The 21,198-nt window shown below is 42.1% G+C and overlaps 1 protein-coding gene across 1 annotated transcript in view; it reads left to right on the forward strand.

Annotated features, from left to right (window-relative positions):
- The window catches only part of DAPK2 (death associated protein kinase 2), a 63,906-nt gene that overhangs the window by 16,255 nt on the left and 26,453 nt on the right, over window positions 1-21,198 (forward strand). The window contains exon 2 of the mRNA XM_065412304.1: window positions 15,717-15,938. Coding sequence (XP_065268376.1) covers window positions 15,717-15,938 — 222 coding nt within the window. The remainder of the gene's footprint in view (window positions 1-15,716; window positions 15,939-21,198) is intronic.

A 21,198-nucleotide genomic window follows, 5' to 3' on the forward strand; every position in this document is an offset into this window, starting at 1 on the left:
TTAGAGACCATTGTTGAGTCAGTAGTCATCAGAAAAGCGCAAATTCCAAATGTAGTTGTGAAACATTCATGTTACCATTGAAAATTAAACAGGCCTAATTCTAACCTCTTTTCCCTCTCTCCCTGCAAAGCTATTTGCTTCAGTTCACAACTCTTGGGAACAGAAACCATTGGGGAAATATACAGTATAGCATGTTCCTTCCAGGCTGTTTGAAATAATGAAATACTAGTAATGGGGCAAGTCAAAATAGTTCAGCCCATTGAATAGATAGTGTTAGAAGCACTGGACAAATTATTAGTGTGTCTGTAGATTCTCATCTGTGATATTCAAGGATTGATTTACTTTGGGAAACATCTATTAATCATTGGCACTATCACATACCAATACATTTGAGCCAAGGCAAGAGCTTGATATGACAGCCAAGCCTTACAGCCAATGATGACTCAGGGAACACTTTAGAGGGGAGAGAAGTTTAAAATAATTCAAACAGCTAAACTAGCCCTGCTGCTTGAAGGTGTTGCTTGGAGTAACTGGTCCATGTTTATGGAGAGATCAGTAGGCTGTGTTCCTGATGCAACTAAAAGCCATCCCATCCTCTTTCAGATGTATGGGGAGCAAGCTACCACGCTACCCATGGACTTTGCAGGAGGTGTTTTTTGGAATAACTGTTTGCCATATTCTTGCATGAAGGAATCCCCAGGCATAGGATTTCCTACACTGGAAGATACACAGTGTATGTGCCTTTTTAAAGGGGTCCTCATCAATTCATTAACTAAAGGATCCATTATGGAGCTCTCCACTCTGTTAATTCAGGGCTACCTTTCTCTCTTCACAGTTGTTTCTATGCCTGTCAATACTCTGCCACTGGATGACAGGCAGCTTTCAATGAGGGTTCAGTGTTGCTCTGTAATTGCATGCTAAGGAGTTTGTTAATTCTTTCCCACCACAGCACCTGCCGTTTTCCCAGGAAACTAACTCAATATTGGTCTGACTATCCCATCCTATGTGCTCAGAACAGTGGTAATGAGAGATTTATTACCACACTGCCCCCTTAAATTTCCTCCCCTCTGCACTGGAGCTGCAGAGGGAATAAACAGCATAGGCATTGTGCTGTCCTGCTACCGAGGGTGGATTCGCATCAGCTACTTGTAACATAAAGATTTTAAATGAGACTAGAAAGTTACACTGAAGAACAGAAAAATCCCTGATGAACAAAGAAATTGGCAGCTTAAAGAAATGTGCTCACTCTAGGCCTTGTGGATTTTTCTAAAGACTTGAATTGTTTGCTAGCTTTTTAAAAAAATTTCTCCTCTCCTTTCACTTCTACCTGAGCCAGCTCTGGCCCATGTGAACCAAGGGGTTGTTGATAGAACCAATGCTGTGCTATGAAAAGACATTCAACTATCTTTTCTGCTCTCAGGTGCATTATATAAGTGATGCAGCCTGTACATGTTAAACAGTTTTTGACCTTTAAACTGAAGGTACAAAAAGATTATACTGAACCACTACACAAATATTATCTATACACTAGCATGCTCAGCCTAGCAACAGAGAGAGATTACCCCTATCAATCCATCCATTACTTCTAAAAGTGTCAGCGCTGGCCTTCCAAAGTTCTCTGGACTCTATTAGTTGTCATTCCAGTTGCTGACATTCTTCCTCATCACTTACTGTGAGAAGTGAAAAATATTTTAGTATGCATGTTTTATTTTTGTGCTTGAGACTATATAAAATACTTGTCAGGCTATCAGGAAATGGGCAGAATTGCTGGACTAGAGCATATTACTGCAGCCTGTGATCTACTCCTGCAACTTCAGAAGTTGAGAAGGGCCAAATCTGCTTGGTCATTACCTGGTTGGGAGACTTCCAAGAAATACCTGGCTACTAAAGAAAATGCTGCTGGTGATTCAGTAGGTGGCACTGTTCCTTTCGAGTCACTATTCAGACAGTGTCCCAGTGTGGTGTTGGGTGTTGTGTAGCTGAATGCTGTAAAGCCAATATCCCTACCACTTAATCCATGGCAGTTAATAACCCATAGCATTGCTCAAAAGAGTTGGCGGTATTAGCCCCAGTGTCCTAATTTAAATTACAAATGGGTAAGGCTACAATTTTGGCATGGAAATTTTTAGTACATTTCACAGCACAGGTATGGAAAAAAGTGATAAGTCACAGAAAGTTAACCGAAGGATGTAATTTTTCTGCATCAACATACACAACATCAGCACACAGAAGAACACAACTAAACAAGTGATACGCACAACTGAACCACACTCCCACCTCAATGGTAGCATGGCTTCTCTCCAATGGGGTGGGGCCCACCTTCCCTCCCGCCCCCCCTTGGGTGTGTGACCTGGCACAGGGGCACAGCCCCATTCAGATTTGTGTCAGTAGCTCCCCCATCAAGGGACCACTGGGTCAAATCTGAGTGGCACTGCAACCTCATGTGCCAGGTTGCCATGCCACTCGGTTTGGGGACCTTCTCAAACGGGAGCCCAGCGTAAACTGCCCCTTTTCTCCCTCCCGGCTGGCCCTACCTCCCAATTGGTGCCCCTGCCAGCAGTACACACCATTCATAATACGTACATGGCTGCTGTCACTACTGTGTGTGTACACAGCTAAACAATTATCTGTACGGATTTGTATTGACTTCAGCGCATGACATGGACTGCATTTTGGAAAGGCAATGAAGGGAGCACCTAATCAAATGGGCTTTACAGCCATTTCCAAGATTGCGTGGCCTTTATTCACATTCACGATTTACATGACCTCAATGACAAAATCGTATCCCTATAAATGGGTAATTTATATTCTGCCTATTCAGCTTACTTCAGTGCTTCTCTTTTAAAGGCTCTGTATGCCACAGCAGTGGCTACATTTCGTTGATGGGCAGAGTGATCCCTTTTTTTTAATACAGATTGTGATAGTTTTGCCTAGATTGTAAAGGTCTTTGGAAGATAGATGTTATAGAAATGACAGTCAGTATTATCAGATACCGAGTTTATTGGATGGCACCAGGAATTTTCAATCATTTATATTAAATCTTAATCTAAAACAAGAAGACTTGAAATTGCATCATAAAATGAATTAATAAAAGTAAAAATATGACTTGTCAGTGAAAATGCCATGCCATACTTGGAACTGACTGGCAACTGACATTTTTGATCTTTCTGAACAAAATAATGTGTCTTTAACAGAATAAAAAGCCAGTCCATTTTTAGAAGAGTAATAGGGCAATCCAGGGTGCAATGACACATCCTAATGTCACCTTACCTTGTTTGGCTGGAAGTATTCTGACTGCCTCATGCCTATAAGACACCTGAAGTAAAAACAGATTGGTCATTTACTGCCTACATAGGTGTTTTCTCCTTCCCTATCTCAAAGGTCTGTTGAGAGGGTTAGTTCACTGTCTATTAAATACTGTGATATGCTTAGATGGATGGTTCAATAGAAATTCAAAGCTTTATTAGTATTTCGTGAGTTTTATTAGTGTGTGTGTGTGTGTGTCTCTCTCTCTCTCTCACAAACACACACACACACACACACACACACACACACACACACACACACACCCCTTCTCTCTCTGTTTTAGTAGTCATACAAAATTCCTAATAAAGCCATGATGTTTGAAAGGTGTTTTATCTGTATAGAACACTGTCTGTCATGGCATGCTATCTGCTTTCTTGTGGCGATGAGAGAAGAAAGGAAACAGAACGCCTGGTCTGTGTAGCCAGAAAGCCAAAAAAAACCTCCTCAGGGACTTTTCCCTGAGGTTTTTATTCTTTCTACTTCCCTGCTTACAACACTTCTAACTGGTCAAATTCTTGCGCATAGAAGAAGCATACAGTGTACAACAACATAAGATAACAAACCCATATCTTGTGCACGTGAAAGCCAGCTGCGAGGGTGATGATCAAGTCAGCCAGTAAGTTTCCTAATCACAGACGCTGGGGTGAAGGCCACTCCTGCCTCGTAGCCACAGACACAGTGTGCCGCACCTGTGAGCTGACGATTCGGGAGCTATGCGTCCCTACACTTTCTGGCTGTTATTTTAAGCTCTATAGATGATATTTAGCCTGCTTTCTTCATTTGCATGATTCCATTCATATTTCTTCCATAGCTCACAGGAATTATCAGGAAATGTGTAACATTTCATTTTTTAAACCTGCTTATGCATTCATTTGAAGTGTTATCAGCAGGCTTGATAGATCCAGTTTTACTATTTACTACAAGGTCTTTGTTCCATAAAATTTCATGGGAGTAAAGTGACACTTTCTTCAACAACTCTTCCACTACTTGGATTTATTTTCCATTGTCTCAAATACCATGATATAGATTGTTACTATGTATTGTGGTCAGATTAAACTCTCATTGATGCAATTATTATTATTATTATTTATGAATTTTATTATTTGTAATGCCGTAGTTCCTAGGAGCCCTAGTTGTGGACCAGAACCCCATTGTGCTAGGTGTTGTGCAAAAAGACTGTCCCTGCCCCAAAGAGCTTGCAATCTAAGTAGCTTAGCCTGAAATGGACTGCTGGACCTCACTATATAGTTTGCTGAGGTGCTTTCCCGTCTGTGATCACTAAAAGTGAAATGTGTTAAAAATACTGTGGCATTCTGTTTTCAGATAGTCATAAGTGTGACCACAGAGAACTTCCAGGAAAGTCCTTTTACATATGTAGCTTGTGAACCATATATGATTTATGGCTGAGCCACATGTCATAGGAAAACAAAAACTGAAGGAACAGCTAGTGGGGAATTATGAAAAGGTGTGGCTGCCTCTCTGCTGGGAAAAACATGCCACTTAAAATTACCAGCAGAATTGGCTAGGCAGCTTTCAGGCTATACAGAAAAAGAGAGAGGAGAATTTCTGACCAGCAGTAGCGTAATAATACAAATTCCATTAAGAGCACCAGAAAGATTACTTAACTGTGAGAGGGCAGCAGTGTTAGAGTTCCTGTGGTTTTTAAAAAAAAAAAAAAAGGCTTTGAACAAAGGTTCTTAAGGGCTTAACTTTGAAAGCCAGGCAACTATAGTAATTACTGAGGTATAAAACTATGTAAATCTTCCCACCTCCTAAAGAAGCAAAGGAGAAACAAAGAGATGGAGCCTGATACACTGAGGAAATGGTAATAGGATATAGAAATTTCTCAACTCCAAGTCACCCGTTCAAATCGAGCCTGAGTCAGTAGTAACAAAAAGTCCATATCTGAAATCTGTGGCATCAAAACTACCACCATAATTGATATTAATTGTCCCTTATTTGAATTTGGCACGGAATGCATGGGCCATAAAGATTGAACTACCCTCTCCCCTCTAGTGGTGGTCTTTTCAAGTTACATAGATGAGCCCTACTTCTCGGTTATTCTGGCACCATTCACTAGCATTAAATTCACTTAAATTATCTGTTTTTTTTTTAAATGCACAGGAAAATGTTAAACATGCATAGTGAACCATTTTATATTTACTAGAATGGATTCCATGCTATCGATAGATCTCCAGATTATTCTAACAACACACAAAATATAACTAGAAGTCATTATATATAATTCACTAGGTACTATGCAATGCTGCATAGCCATGATGGGATTCTTCTCAACATTACATGATACTAGATACTATTAGGTATTAGTTACCTGATTGCCACTGACTTTGAAAATCTTCCCCGTAATGTACAGTATAAAATGAACTAATTGGTTGCTGTCAGTAAACATAAGCATAGATGGATATGTTTATCTTCAGATTAAAAATAGTATCTCCTAACTCAGAGGATATATAGTATGGGATGGGATTTTAAAAAAACATTTCTATAGATCAGGGTTGTCAAGAGACCAAACATTATTTTTATTCCATTAAATAGTAAGAGAGCCAACAACTGGCAAATCCTGAAAAGTCTGGCAACCCTAAAATTAGCCTTGTCATAGGCACTGGGTAAAGCATGAGTGTGAATTGCATCAAAGGCCTCTTCTGCTTGACACATCCTTGGGAATATGCACAGTATTGAAATATCAGAGCATCCTGCTTTCCAGGGCCACATGGATGCCCTGCCAACAATCAAGATGATTCTTGGAAATAATCTAACATGTATATTGATCTTGTGGTACTGTTATCTAACTGACAGCTGGAAGTCCATACATACTTTCCATTCTTCAGTGCTTCTAGTGGTTGTCTTTTAAAAATGTATACAATATTCTAATAGAATATTTTTTAAAAGTTCCCCTAAAGGGACAAATATGTAAACCAGTGGCCTAATAGTTAGTTTCTGAAGTTTCTTTGTCCTAGAGGTTAAGTTATTAAAGTAAAAAGTCGTAAGTATTTTCTCTCTAAAAGATTAAATATCTTATTAAAATTTATATAATGCCTCTCCATCTACATAGATCCCAGATTACATTTTAAAAACTGCATATACTATATCACTGTGTAATTCCTTTGCCCACTGCAGATGTGCAGCCACTGCTGGGGTGAAATGTAGCAAGTGTTTAACAGCACAGTATAGCCTATGTAAAAATAACTGTGTGTTCTGGCACAGGTGATTTGGTTTTAATGGATTTGTCCTTGCGTTTTCACAGAGATCCATAATATGGAGTAGAGACATTTAATTGGTTACAAATGATCTTTGATCAAGTGTTCCCATTCAATGTTATTGATTTGACGGCTTTATCTTTTGGGGATAGTCTCTTGGAGAATAAATGTGTAAAGAAGTTGCAAAGTAAAAAGACGTATATATTTGTGGTATCCCCTCCCAAGCTTTCTGTTGCATTTAAATCTTCAGTTTAACTTTTTTATTCTTCTGATGTTCGAAGTTCACTTGAAGTCCCTTGGCCCAGAATGTGACTGAACTGTGTTAAAGCCAGCTGGCTGGCATACCAAGCATAATTGCTTTAACTCAGCTTCTATCTTTAGTGAAGTGCACATCTGAGCAGGAACTGGACCACAGTAGGAAGTTAAGTTTAACCTTGCTAAACATAATAAACAAAACACACACAAAAAAGGAAGTGGGGGAAGGTCATCTTTGCTTCCCTAAAAAGGCACATTTTTCTGTCTCCACCAGAGTTTATTGAACTTTACCATGTATAATATCACTGCATCAGGCAGAGGTAAAACACCAAAATTACTTACAACTGCACACTACTGCTTATCATTTCTCTGTCCCTTAGTCTGACGCACTCTGTTTGTCTCAAGTGGAAAGGAAAGAACAGCCTGTTCAGGCGTGTCAAGGGAAACTGGGACGTTCAACTTTCTGCACCTGTTGTCGCTAAAAGGCCCAGTAGGTTTACTCTGTGGTGCCATTCAGATGCAGGAAGGGTCAGAAAAATGACTGGAAGATTGTGCTTTGCTCAACATATTTTGTGTGCTCCCTTACGTATGTCCTGAGCCATATCTGCTGGCTTTACAGACCCTCTGCTGAACTAAATTACTATTAGCGTTTCTTTACAGATCCTCTGCTTAGCTAACTTACTGTTAACATTTCTGAATAAAAAAGCGAGCTGAGTTCTGGTCTGCCTCGTGCAACAACAGAATTGTCAGCCATGTTCTGACTCCAGAAGTGGAAGCAGAAGGAAGCCCAGCTCAATGCTTGTGTCCCAGATTGAGTGTGCAGGGCTGACGATACGAGAACTCAGCTTTGTGACTTTTAGGCTAGGCTGGGCATATGTGAATAGAAAGGTATTGAGAGAAAATAAAAATGAGAATTATTACAATTATTATTGGTATGACAGTAGTGCCTGGGGGCCCAAACTGAAATCCAGGCCCCTTTGTTATAACCAATGATAATTATGTTATCATTTAGTTCGAATTTAGTAGCAGTTCCATTTTACAGATGGGGAGCTGACACACAGACACTGACTTGCCCAAGGTCACACAGGAAGTTTGTGGGGGAGCAGGGGCTTGAACCCAAGTCTCTGTCTAGCACCCTAACCACTGGACTATCCTCCTTCTCCTGAGTCCCAGCCCATTGCCTTAACTGCACAGTCCGTCATTTTCTGACTACAGTCAAACTGTAATATATGATATACCGGTAGGTGTTTTCTTTTGGCTTCATATCACATCTTTCACTAGTATACCAATGTCTAGAAGCCCCTGTAAATTCATTCCCGACTATCTTATAGATATTCCAAATTGTAGCATTTTTAAAAAACAATGTATAAAAACTGTAACTTAATCACTTCCAAATGTATGTTTGTGATATTTGAACTAAAAAAGTGATCTGCTCTTCTCAAATCACAAGAGGAGTCAGCTGCCTGACAGCCCCGTCCCACAACCAGGGAAAGAGGTGTCTTTTTAACAGTGTCTAACAGTGTCTTTTCAATATTATTCATGCATTTGCAACATATCAGGATGGCCACTCTAGGGCGCAATATTCCTGGAATAGAAGAAGAAGGGGGTGATGCCATCTCATATGTATATTTACATCTTATTAGAAAGGCTATTTTTATTCTAATGTTTCATGGTGATGTTACTGTTGTTAGCATTGCTGTCTGCCTTCTTGGGATGCCACAAAGCATTTCGTTCACTCCACTCAGTTTAAGATTGCCCCTCCGAGACCAGAATTAAAAATAACCATTAAAAAAGAGCAAACCAAACTGGTGGTGTCAATCATTCTGATCTTTTTGTTGCCCATAAACTATAGGATGATAAAATAAACTGCATTTTGTACTCATCTAAATTTTGCTTCTAAAATGGAATCTAAATACATTAAGCACTGTCAGTGTTCCCTCTAATTTTTTACATCCATGTGCGGAATGAATTTTGTTATGTGCATCCATATGGAGGTGATGTGTGGCGGGGGTGGGGCTGAGGGGTTCGGAGAGTGGGTGGGAGGGGGCTCAGGGCTGGGGCAAAGGGCTGGGGTGTGGGGGGGTGAGGGCTCCTGCTGGGGGTAAGGGCTCTGGGGTGGGGCCAGGGATGAGCGGTTGTGGTGCAGGCTGCCCCGGAGCTGCGGTGGGGAGAGAGGACTGTAGTACTGCTGTCCAAATATTTGAGGAATGCAACAAATTTCACTAGTTTAAAAAAACAGGAGCAAGGGTCTGTCTCTGGGATTATGTTGTGTGTGTGCTGTTCATATCGCTATGTAGGACTTCAGTCATCCTTATTTCACTGATGCACTAGGAAGTGTGGGCTTGTGTTAAAGCTCTTGGCTAGAACTTGAGAGATCTGGATTCATTTCTCAGAGTTACTAAAGATTCTGTGTTAATTTAAGTAAATGGCTTAATCTCTCTGTGCTTCAATTCCGCATATGTAGGTCATATTTCCTTTCTCCTATCCCTTGTCTTGTCTAGATTGCAAGCTCTTTGGGGCAGGCACTGTTTCTTACATGGTGCAGGGGAGATGGGGCTGTTATTTTGGTCATGGTCACAAGGAAATACTGTAATACAGATTTTTTTTTTCCTGGCTGTATGCTGTCATTTTTTATGATCAGTAACAAGGAAGCTAGAGCACATTCCTGGCAGTGAATGTCAACTGCTATATGGTGAGAGGAAATCCCTTTGACATCATAAAAGATAATTTTATGGGGTTTTGCAAGAAATATGCACTTTGGGTAACTGAGACACAGGTTCTGTCAGTGTGTAAGGAGAGCAACAGGCTGGCTTTTATAACTATTGACTGAGATTTTTGTTCTCTTGTCTTCCCACATCCCTCCCTCCAACTCTTAGCTCTTGCCTTAATATAATGAAGAATATCCGTCCCTTATAAAAGAAATGAACTGGTGGTGCAGAAAATCATTAAACACTAGCTGCTGTTTTGTGCCATTAGTCTTCAAGAACGGTCCAAAAATGCTTTGATTGTCCAGTGATACTGTAATGAAGACACATGGGATCTTGGCAACAAGTATATATAAGGTGCATATATTTGCACCATATAGCAAGAAGCAGGGAGTGGGAAAGGGGATACACTTGATGTTAATGTGAGAAAAAACCTGAAAACGTTTCCAAAGTCAGCGTATGTATATGGGCTATTCATAACGTCAGTGCTATTACATCAACTTTTTCTGAACATCTCTGGCTAACCAATGGTGTACTTGGCTCCTTTATGCCCCCTTTTCATTATTTTTATCCTCTTTTCAACTGTCTCAAGCCCTTGGACTGTCCCTATATTCAATAAAGTCCATGTCTCAGGAAGCCATCATTTTTTTTTTTTAAATAGTCAGCACCCCCCAGATTATAAATACCTATTGGAAAACAATTTTTGTGCTATGTAACTGAAAACTTGAAAGATTTAAAAAAACAACAACCCCAAGCTACCCAACACCACTGTTTTATTTAGGATAAATACAAGAGTGTTTGGTGCGTACACATCTGAATCAGTGGTTACATAGTGATTTCTCTTCCCAGAATTGTACTAATAAAATTGATGACACAGCCATGAAGACAAGGAAGTAAACAAAACTAGTGCTAGTTCCAAGTTCCTTTAAAAACACGTGATCAAAAAATCCTGCCTGGAAAAGAATACTCTGGTAGATGAGTCCTAGAGGATTTAAGAGAATTAAAACAATCGGGTTCTATCAAATCTTGTAATAGAATTTTTAAAGTAACCTATGGTATTCTGAAGCAGGAATCTTATTCTCTATTAAGTTCTGTTGTGGGGATTTTGCATAATGGTAAATTAAAGAAGGGAGAACTTTATTAACACTAGTAGTCTGTTGTCAAAATTCTTTAAGCAGGTAGTTGTAGATTAGTCTAATCATACATCAGGTCTAATGCACTAAAAGTCTTCTAAATAAATAAATCTTCTAGCCCACACCAGAAATGTTTGGAATGGCTCTAAGGTTCATAAACATATCAATATCTTTTTATAAGAATCTGAAATTAGTAAGTGAGATTTTACCCCATACTACCTAGGCATTCCAGTGCAAGCTAGGGTCAAGGGCAAGTTTTAACTCTTCGTTTCCTTGCCTTTTGTAGATTTAAGACTGACTCCAAACAGCTGTTTCTGTGTTAATTATATCAGGTACTTAGAGTGTTTCATTATAAGGTACTGAGTGTAATTGCAGTGTGTGCTGCATAATTTATATTCCCAACTGCACTTGCATACAAGCCAGCGAAGGATATAATAATGTTGAAAATCATTGCAGCTCATAGCTTCTCCAATGCAAGTGAAAGCCTGTAATCTTAGGTGTTTGCATTTAATGAGTATGTTTGTGATTGATTGTTATAAAGAGATCCTTGCATAGAGCCAGGGTCTGCTCCAGGCACCAGCACAGCAAGCGCGTGCCTGGGGCGGCAAACCGCGGGGGGCGGCCTGCTGGTCGGTATGAGGGCAGCAGTCAGGAAGCCTTCGGCGGCGTGCCTACAGGAGCTCCGCTGGTCCCGCGGTTTCGGTGGCAATTTGGCAGCGGGTACGCCGAAGCCGCAGGACTGGCAGATCACCCGCGGAAACGCTGCCGAATTTGCGTGACCGCAGACCGCCGGCAGGCGTGTCGCCGTAGGCCGCCTGACTGCCGTGCTTGGGGCGGCAAAAAACATACAGCCGCCCCTGCATAGAGCGTAGTCCATAAGCTCATAGTAGAAACTATGGAACTACCTGCAAGCTTGGGGTATAGTACCCTGAACAAGGATAGACCTGATATTGAACAAATACACTTGGGCAAGGATCCTACCAATTCATGCTCAGTGGGGTGCTCAAAATTATAGCGTGCCAGCACAGGGGGGAGTGGATGCTGCTCATGGGTATAAGTGAAGTGAAGTGCCGGGCATTGTCTTTTATTCTGTGCAGTATGAAATCTTGCATCCCTGCTCTTGCAAGTACACTGTATGAAAAGGGGGCAGGGCACGAGCAGAGAGTGGGAGTTTCTGAAGAGATACAGGTTTAAGCTTGATCCTCCTCTTATTAATGAGACCATAGCTTTGAACTCCTCTGTAGGCCTCACTCCTGCTATTAAGCATGAGTAATTTTTTTGTCTTCACAGAAGTGCTCTCATTAATGCAGGATCAGGTTCCCCCTGCACACTCTATTAGAGCTGACTGGACCGGAGGACGACAATTCTGTTTCGCCGCAACTTTCAAGTTTTGTACCACTTTGGAACAAAACCTTTCGAATGTTTCTGCAAAAGCGGAATCATGTTGAAATGTCCATTTGCAGATTGAAACTTGAGCTTTTGGAAATGTGTGTCTGAGTCTGCCTGTCTCTTGGCGTTTAGGGCACCGTCTGGGATGTGTGAGACCCACCCTGCCTGATTCAGAGCAGAGTTTTTAATCCCAGATGAATCTGAATCAGGCAGAGCAGTGACGTGAATCCAGGTCTCACACATCCCAGGCCAGTGCTCTAACCAGGAGGCTATAGAATGTTAAAGTATCTCTCCTCTGCTCCCCCACCTGCCCCAAAAAAACCCACCCACCATTCCCATTGAAAACTTCGTTTAAACCAGTACATCTCCGCAAAATGTTTTGGCTTTCATGATTCAGCATATTTTGGCAAAACTTAGTTTTGCCAAAAACGTTCCAACCCACTCTGCTTTCTATACAAGTCACCATTTTTTATACCTCTTGTGCTTGGATGGAACACCAAGCCTTTGATGTTAACTACAGATCCAAGCCTCAGATTGCTTAATATTTTGTATCCCTATAATGGGGTTCATTTGTCACTATCCCAGCACATATACAACAGCACCTTTTCTAAACATTCATTCTATTTTCCCCCCAGCCATAAATCAGTATCAATATTTTGTGAATTCCAGTGGGGATTCAATTATGTAACAAAAGGTAGCTGCTAATATTGGGAAGTGAATTTCATCCTGTACTTTCCACATGATAGCATTGTCTCACCAGGTCTCCACGTAACAGCAATGTGTTGCTGATAATGGAAAGATAAATAAATATTCCTGAAAGCACCATCACCTTGGAGAAGCCCCTGAGATGGCCTATTTAATAGTTTAAAAAATAACTTTGTTTAGGTGTTGCCTGTTTGTATAAAAGTTCAGCATTTTCACCAGTAAACTTAACTCTCTGCTGAACTGAGTGATGCCAGTAAACAAATTAAACCCACTATGAGTAGAGTAGACTGACCACTTCCTCTTTCTAATTGTGGCTAAATTCCCTGCAGCCTAATATGGAGGTATATCTGAATCTGGTGAAATGATACCTATTCAGCACTGTAATTTAAACAGAGGCGGTGCAGGTACTAGCTAGAAGAGCTGTGTGAAGCCTGGTCCTTTTGGTTGGCAAAGGTTTATGCCAGCATTTTATCTGGCTTTATCCTGCTCTTTCTTCTCCCCTCCTGCCCCAAGTTCAGCTTTGAGTTTTGGTTTCAAAAAATCTGAGTGAAACAACTTGAAATATGAGAGATTTGTATCCAAACTAAACAATTTTGCACAAATTCTGTGTGGCGCCTTAAATCTGGCCAGGCTTGTGAAATTCAGGGACCCTTTTGATTAACCTGTCTGAATTTGAAGTTTGTAATGAAACCTAAAGTCGGGCAAGGTTCACTTGGTTTCAGATTTTGTTGTTAATATTTTTCATGGCTCTACCTACCAACCAGCGTTTTGTGCACAAGGTTAATATATGCTCATACACGTGCTTGCTGCTTTCTCTGCTTAATGTAAACAGTGCAAATTTCCATCAAGCCAAATAATAAGTAATAAGTGTTTCCATTTAAATCCACTAAATTATCCTTGATTAAAAGCAACACACTTTTGTCACAGCACATTTTTTTAGTCTGCTTTTCAGATCCAGTTGAAGTGACAGTCTACTACATCATATACAAGCAGTGTTAGTAATTAAAGGAAGCTGATTTTAAGAGGAATCTTGCTAGCTTGCCAAATGCCATTTATTATTGTTGCTAGGTGAAAGTCCATGATGTTGTATGGTTGTAATTTGTAGGGTGTAAAAAAAAAAGCCCAAAACGGCGGAGAAATTAAAAATTGGAAAGTAACAGTCTGAGAGTCCCAATGACAATTGACCATGGTGATATTCTAAACAGAAAGCTCTCAGCCATGCTTGTAGCTGTTTCCATTGTTCACACTGATTCAACAGACATTCTAGGCTTTGGAGTGACACTCCTGGAAACTTATATAGATTATTAATAATAATTATATTTTGGTAGCACCCAAATGAAATCAAGACCCCTTTGTGTTAAGCACTGTAAAAACACATATTGAGAGAGTTCCTGCATTAAAAACATAAAATCTAAATAGAGAAGACAAGTAGGAGAAAATAAGTGTAATTCCCATTTTATTGATGGGGATACTGAGGCATAGAAAGTTTACGTGATTTGACCAGGGTTATACAGGAAGTCTGTGATATAGCCAAGAATTGAACTTGGATCTTTTGAGTCCCTCCATTGGCTTAACCACAAGACCATCCTCCTTCCATGTTTCTCTATTAAAAAAATTTGAGTAAACATCAGTGGTTCATGTACATGTCCTGTACAGACTAACTGCATAGTCCAAGGCTATCCCCTTACCTTCCTATCCTGCTTTGTAAACCTATTATGTTTTTTGCATGGCTAAGCATATATATATATATATATACACACATATTCACACACCACTGATTTCTTTGTCCAGAATAAGTTATTAGAACCAAAAAGAACTGGTCAGAGAGTCACATGAATAACCCATCCATCTTGTGCAATCTTCCTGCCTCGGACATGGTCTTTCACTTTGTCCAGTTAAGAGAACCTCTCATAAAGAGAAACGAAATGGAACGGCTATCAGCTGTGTACCCAAAGTGGCAGCTCTGTGGTCTAACAATGCATCTTGGGGGAGCTAACTGAGGAACGGAGTCAGTGATAATGACCTCATGCAGGTTAAAACAAGGAATTCCCCTGCACTTTCCTGTTAAAGGAAATGTCTCATTTCACAAGGCTCCCATCACGTAAATGAGACTGAAACATGTAGGACATTATACTCTGTATTAGTGATCTGATCTCCAAGTGTTTCCTTTTTATGGGATGGGAGAAAATATTAAAATTGGGACTGGAATGATGACATCTACATCTAGCAGCTGTTGTCAGGAAAAGTCTGCTTGCAACTGCAAATAATTGCCTGCTGTTTAAAAGTTTGATGCAGTGAATTAGACCATTGTCCTGCTAAGTATTAGGGAAACTTTCTCCTTTGTTTAAACTGACATTAAGAAACGGGCATAGTTTCAGGTAACGCTGAGAGTCAGATTTTCAAGCCGAGTGCAATAATGTGTGTGGACCAGCATCTTACACACACAAACCTGTACTTGTACATGCAAACTGGACACTTGTGTCTAACTCTCCAGTTACAAAGGCTGGTGTACTCTTTGAGCCTTCTGAAAATTACACCCTACAGGTCTGACTCAAATGTGTGCAGTAGGTATTACCTACCCCTCCAGAGCATCAGACTGCATTCTATATTTTGTGTACTTCCGTGCCTGAACTTCACTTAGCAAATGAAGGGCAGTTTGGACTTGCTTTAAATTTTCTGGTTTTTGATGACTTGAGTTCTCAGACCTTGATGATTTAAAAAAATTCTTTGATGCTTATATCTAGGATCCTCCCTTCCATTCAGACAGGTTACTTTGTTTTGCATGGTCTAAAGCACTGCATTAAAGTATGGTGAATGCACAGCATGCAATTTATTAACCCAGTCCTGAAAATTGTTACTATAGCAGTAAGAATAATGGTTATTCACCAAAAGATTTACAGGTTCAGACCCTGTCTATGCAAGCTAATTCTGGGAGCTTCATGGTATTGCCCATGCGATTTGTGAAAGCTTTAATTGTAATTGCTGTTATAACTTTGTCCTTACAGTGGCCAGTTTGCGATAGTGAAGAAATGCCGAGAGAAAAGCACTGGAGTGGAATATGCTGCTAAATTCATTAAGAAGCGTCAGAGCCGGGCCAGCCGCCGGGGGGTGAGACGTGAGGAAATCGAGCGGGAGGTGAACATTCTGCAGCAGATCTTGCATGCCAACATCATCAAGCTGCACGACGTCTACGAGAACAGGACAGATGTGGTCCTTATCCTCGAGCTGTGAGTAGAGGGATTTCCTATTCTCCGCTATAGGATGAGGCAAATGGGAACAGGAAAGGGCTGTGGAGGCCTCCTGAGCACAGGCGTGTTCTTAAAATGGAACTGCTGGGCCATCAGGCTAGAGAAACCATCAGCAGACCTAGACAGGAAAATAGAATGAGGTCACCAGTAAACAGCCTCCCCTTAATAAATCAGCGCACACTCTAGAGACAAATGTGCCTGATAGTCATCTGAGGTCATTGCTGCCGAACCAGGGAGTCCTGTTGGTTTGTGAACACAGAGATTGTCTAATGTTTGCTCTCTGCTGGCCTAACATGTACATTTAGAGGAAGTACGAGTATCTCTAATAGGGCCCAGTTTCTTCAGTTCCTCTCCTGCTCTGCCCACCCCAAGAAACATCCAATGCTCATCCATCCCTCAAACGCTCTGCATCCTCTTGAGGCTCCTGCCTCTTTCACCAGGCCCATATTTTTCTTACTTTACAAAAGAAAACTTTAGTTTACAGCTGGTGCCCCGAGCCCTAGAGCTCTGACTGCTCTGGAGCACTAAGCATCGCCTGGCACCGTTCTCGACTCCCTAGCACCAGCTCTGCCTCCGCTCTTTTCACTCATGCAGTTGAGAATGGGTGAGCCGGTGATGGGAATCTGATTATAGACAAATGTGTCTGCTTCTCCCTTGGTTGGAGAGTTGGGAGCGGGGAAGGAGGGAGGAAGTTATTTGTGGGTATGGTGGGAGTTGAAGCATGAAGGAATGCTCATGTTCCAAACCTGTCAGAACTGTTAGGGAGACAGGCAGAAGTTTGGACCAGTTTGTAATGTTCTCCAGACCTGTTAGCCCATCCCTTATTGAGGTGTTACACAGTAGTAATAGAATCCCAACCTGTCAGCAGTGCACACTTGGTACTGTGTTTGTAGCCCATTGCTGACTGGTTTGATTAGGTTGAGCCTGTTGTAGTGCCCCAGGTAGCACTGTGCACTGTCTCACTTGCCTTATCTGGCTTTTTTTAATTAGATGGCTCCTTCAAAGATTTCTTAAAGCAGAATTGTCTAATAAACAAATAATCTCAAAGGTTATAAGGAACCCAATGGATCGGGGTAAAGCAAGGATCTGTTGTATTAATTTAGATGGAATAAAGGGGCCCAAATAGTCAAAAATGTTAACATGATCCTGGTATTGTCCAACATTAAACAGTTTTAAATAAGATTCAGGGTTTGGTACACAGAGACCTCAGCCTGCTTAGTACCATGGCAAAAACATTATTACAAAAGCTTTTTAACCTTTTATTAAAGATACAGAAAAGAAAGAAAAAGCATTTGAAATGTAAAGCATTAAAGCAGTGGTTCTTAACCTGGGGTGCACGCACCCCCTAGGGGTGCGAGATGCCCTTTCTGGGGGTGCAAGACATGCCAGATTTTTTTAGAAGGTAAATCATCGAAAACACAAATTAAGCACAGGCACGTAAGTACAACTGCTTTGTTTCATCAAACCTATGTATTTATTCACATTATACATATTTTAACAATGACTGTAATATACAAGCAAAAAATATATCTAGGTTTAAAGAACTGACCTACTTCAACAATTTTCGATAAGGGCTGTGAGAACATATTTTGAGAACCAAAGGGGTGCAGGCTGCAGTAAAGGTTAAGAACCACTGCGTTAAAGAATGATTTCATTTAACACCACCCCATGTTCCTTTTTCTGTTAGCTGTAGAGAGTCTTTAGAGGGGAAAAACCCTTGTCTGACAGTGGTGTTTAAGACGGTGGTAACTGTCCTTTTGTGAGGGAAAAAAAGAAGGTAATTGAGATAGGCTGGAGCTGTTGCTGCTGCTGTTAAAGTCCAGTCCAGTTTCCTAGAAGGCAAAATAAGACAAACACACACAAAAGGGGAGACAAAAAGAACAACAAAGACAGAACATGCAGCTTCTGTCTCTGATGTTAACTCTCACTTGCAAGCTTGCTGCTGGAGAAACACAGACAGAGCACCCGGTCTTATTGTGCATTTCGAGACCTGGCAAACTTGTACCGGTATTGGACTGTTTAGGACATTAGTTCTAGCTGCCTTTTTGGTCACGGGCTTGCAGTAATGTTGCAAAATGTGCAGTCTTGGCCAGCTAAGCTAGACTCGTAATAGGAAGAAGGAGAAGGATAGGAAAGAGAAGAAATAAATTGGGGAAGGAAAAGACCCCATTGGGAGGAGAGTCAGGGATGAGGAACTAAAGGGTATTGCAAAAATAGCCCATTGGCTACTGCCTGTAGCAAAAATCCCCAATGGCTGGAGACAGGACACTAGATGGACGGGCTTTGAGTTACTACAGAGAATTCTTTCCCAGGTCTCTGGCTGGTGGGTCCTGCCCACATACTCAGAGTCTAACTGATCGCCATATTTGGGATCAGTAAGGAATTTTGCCCTGGGGCTGGTTTGGCAGCGACCCTGGCGGGGGCCGGGGGGACAGTTCACCTTCCTCTGCACTTGCAGGTTTAAACTAGCGTAAAAGGTGGATCATGATTTGAGGACTTCAGTAACTCAGCCAGAGGTTAGGGGTCTGTTACAGGAGTGGGCAGGTGAGGTTCTGTGGCCTGCAATATGCAGGAGGTCAGATTAGATGACCATGATGCTCCTTTCTGACCTTAAAGTCTATGAATCCATAGCAGTGAGTCTCAAAGCCCAGGTCAACTGACTCAGGCTCTCAGGGTTTGTGCTACAAGGCTAAAAAAGCAGCCTGGAGCCTGGGCTTTGAAACCAGTGAGGGGGTGGATCTCTGAGCCTGGGCTGTAGCCCAAGCCCAAACATCCACACTAATATTTTTAGCTCTGCAGCATGACCCCCTCAAGCCCACGTCATTTAACCTGGTTTCTGAGACTTGCTGCAGTGGTTCTTTTATTTTGCTTTGTTGTCATAGAGTCAGTCCCAGGCGGTATTCAGGAATTAGCTGGAGCAGTGGTCATCTGGCTCCCTCTCTCTGGCCTGGAGTGGTCAGAACATCTCTCAGGATTAGAACAAAGATCCAGGGTCCCAGGAAATGGTGGGGGTGTGTAGCGGGGTGGTCATCCGCTCCAGCCCTGAAAGGGTTACAGCCAGCCCTGGGAGAGGGCTGGGGGTGAGAGGAAAAAACCTAGGCTGATTGGGGAAACAGCCTCAGCTGGGGCCATGCCCCAAGCTGGCCACAACTGGCCCTATAAAAGGCTGTGGGCCAGGAGCTCAGACTCTCTCTCTCTCTCTCCCTCTCCCTGTAGAGAGAAGGGCCTGGCTGCTGGGGAGCTGAGCAGGGTACTGAGAGTGGAGCAGGGCTGGGGGAAGGTTAGAGGAGCTGGGGAGCTCCAGCCTGGAAAACCCCCAGGCTGCGGGCCTAGCTGAAGGCCTAAGGCAGGTACTGGGGCTGCAGAGGGGCAGCCCAAGGTTAGGCAGAGGCAGCAGGTCCAAACCCCCCTTGCCAATGATGAGTGGCCTTTACAGACTGCAGTCAGCCCCAGTGAGTGGGGGCTAGATAATAATAAAATAATAATAATAATTAATGGAGATATCCCATCTCCTAGAACTGGAAGGGACCTTGAAAGGTCATCGAGTCCAGCCCCCTGCCTTCACTAGCAGGACCAAGTACTGATTTTGCCCCAGATCCCCAAGTGGCCCCCTCAAGGATTGAACTCACAACCCTGGGTTTAGCAGGCCAATGCTCAAACCACTGAGCTATCCCTCCCCCCCCAGATGGTGACTGGCAGTAGCCACTGAGGTGGGGATAGGGGGTTGGGGGTTCCCCTGAGTGGGGAGACCCAGATGGAGAGGTACTGCAGGGGGCAGAACCCCGGCACAAGGGGTACCAGGGTCCGGGAGGGACACTGGGGCCAGCGGCAAGGCAAGACACTGGCCTGCAGAGGGCACGCCGGAGGCTGGCGAGCTAATTCCCAGGATGACCAGCAGGAGGCGCTGCACCAGTGAGTCGTCACTGCGCTAAAGGGTGGCATCCATGATGGTGACGTTCATTCCTTCCCCTTCTTTCAGTCAGCCAGTGTCATGTTAGCCAACTTTCCCTCCAATATCTTTCTGAGGGTCCCAAAAGGGAATAATGGGCAGGAGAGCCCATCCTCTCATTGTTTTGTTCATCAGTAAGGCCTAGCTTCTGACACACCAATTTTGATCCATTAGTTTCTGGTTTCATGCTTCTCTGGAGTACCAGGCATGGTCTTAACGCAGTCCTTGAATTATATTTATAGGCCTTCTTGTATAGACTAATTAAGGTTTTGACTCCCTTTTGTACTTTTTCCCATCAAAATGTATTGTTATAAGTCATTGTGACATTTACTAAATGTTCACTCACTTCTTACAGTAGAACTCACAATTAGGGCAAATGGGTAGGCCCAGTCATTACAACAGATCCTGCTTTCATGCATCCCTTAAATGAACTGATCAGATGATATGCACTCCAGAGCCAACAGTATGCAGATAGCTTATAGCTCCTTATCTTTCACCGTGTATGACCACACCAGTACCACCAAGATAGCCCCGTGCTTTGGACGAGATCAGCTCATTGATGAAGAACCGCTAAATAAATAAATAAAATAAATATATAAAGCTGAGCCACAACAAGACAGAGGTGATACTGGTGGGCATATGAAAGCATTTTGAAGAGTTTGCAGTCACAATGCAGTCAACTTTGGCTGAAGGTTCACACCCACAATTGGTCAATTCAGTCCATAGTTTAAGACTGCGCCTGGATTCCTTGCTAAAGCTAAACTCTTGCATAGCATCATCTGAGAGTAACACTTAATACCATCTCTAGTTGGCTAAGTGCCTCTGTCCCATCCTGGAGAATGACAACCTAGCCTCAGTTATTCATGCCTTCGTCACTTCTTGGCTGGATTACAGCAATGTGATATATCCGGGCATGAAGCCATCAGCAATTAGGAAACTCCAACAAGTACAAAACGCTGCAGCATGTCTCCTCAGCAACTCAGACGATCACAAAAACCTCAAAACTGTCCTCTGTTCTATATTGACACTTCTCAAAGAATATTGAGTCAAGTTCAAGATGTCTGTCCTTATCTTCAAGGAGAAAATTAGATGCCTTAACTATTTTAGGGTCCAATTCTGCATCGCCTCCAGTGTGTCACATGCATGTTGGCTTTGGAGTCAAACCCTTGGGTGAACTGCTGCAATGTATCTGAAGTTTAACCTGATGAAGAATCAAGGACAATAGAATTGCTGTGAAATCCTATTAATAAGTAAAGCTGGTCTCCCATGATGCACTGTGATGATTCAACT

This window comes from Emys orbicularis, chromosome 10 (genome assembly GCF_028017835.1).
Source record: "Emys orbicularis isolate rEmyOrb1 chromosome 10, rEmyOrb1.hap1, whole genome shotgun sequence".
Classification (NCBI taxonomy): Eukaryota; Metazoa; Chordata; order Testudines; family Emydidae; genus Emys; species Emys orbicularis.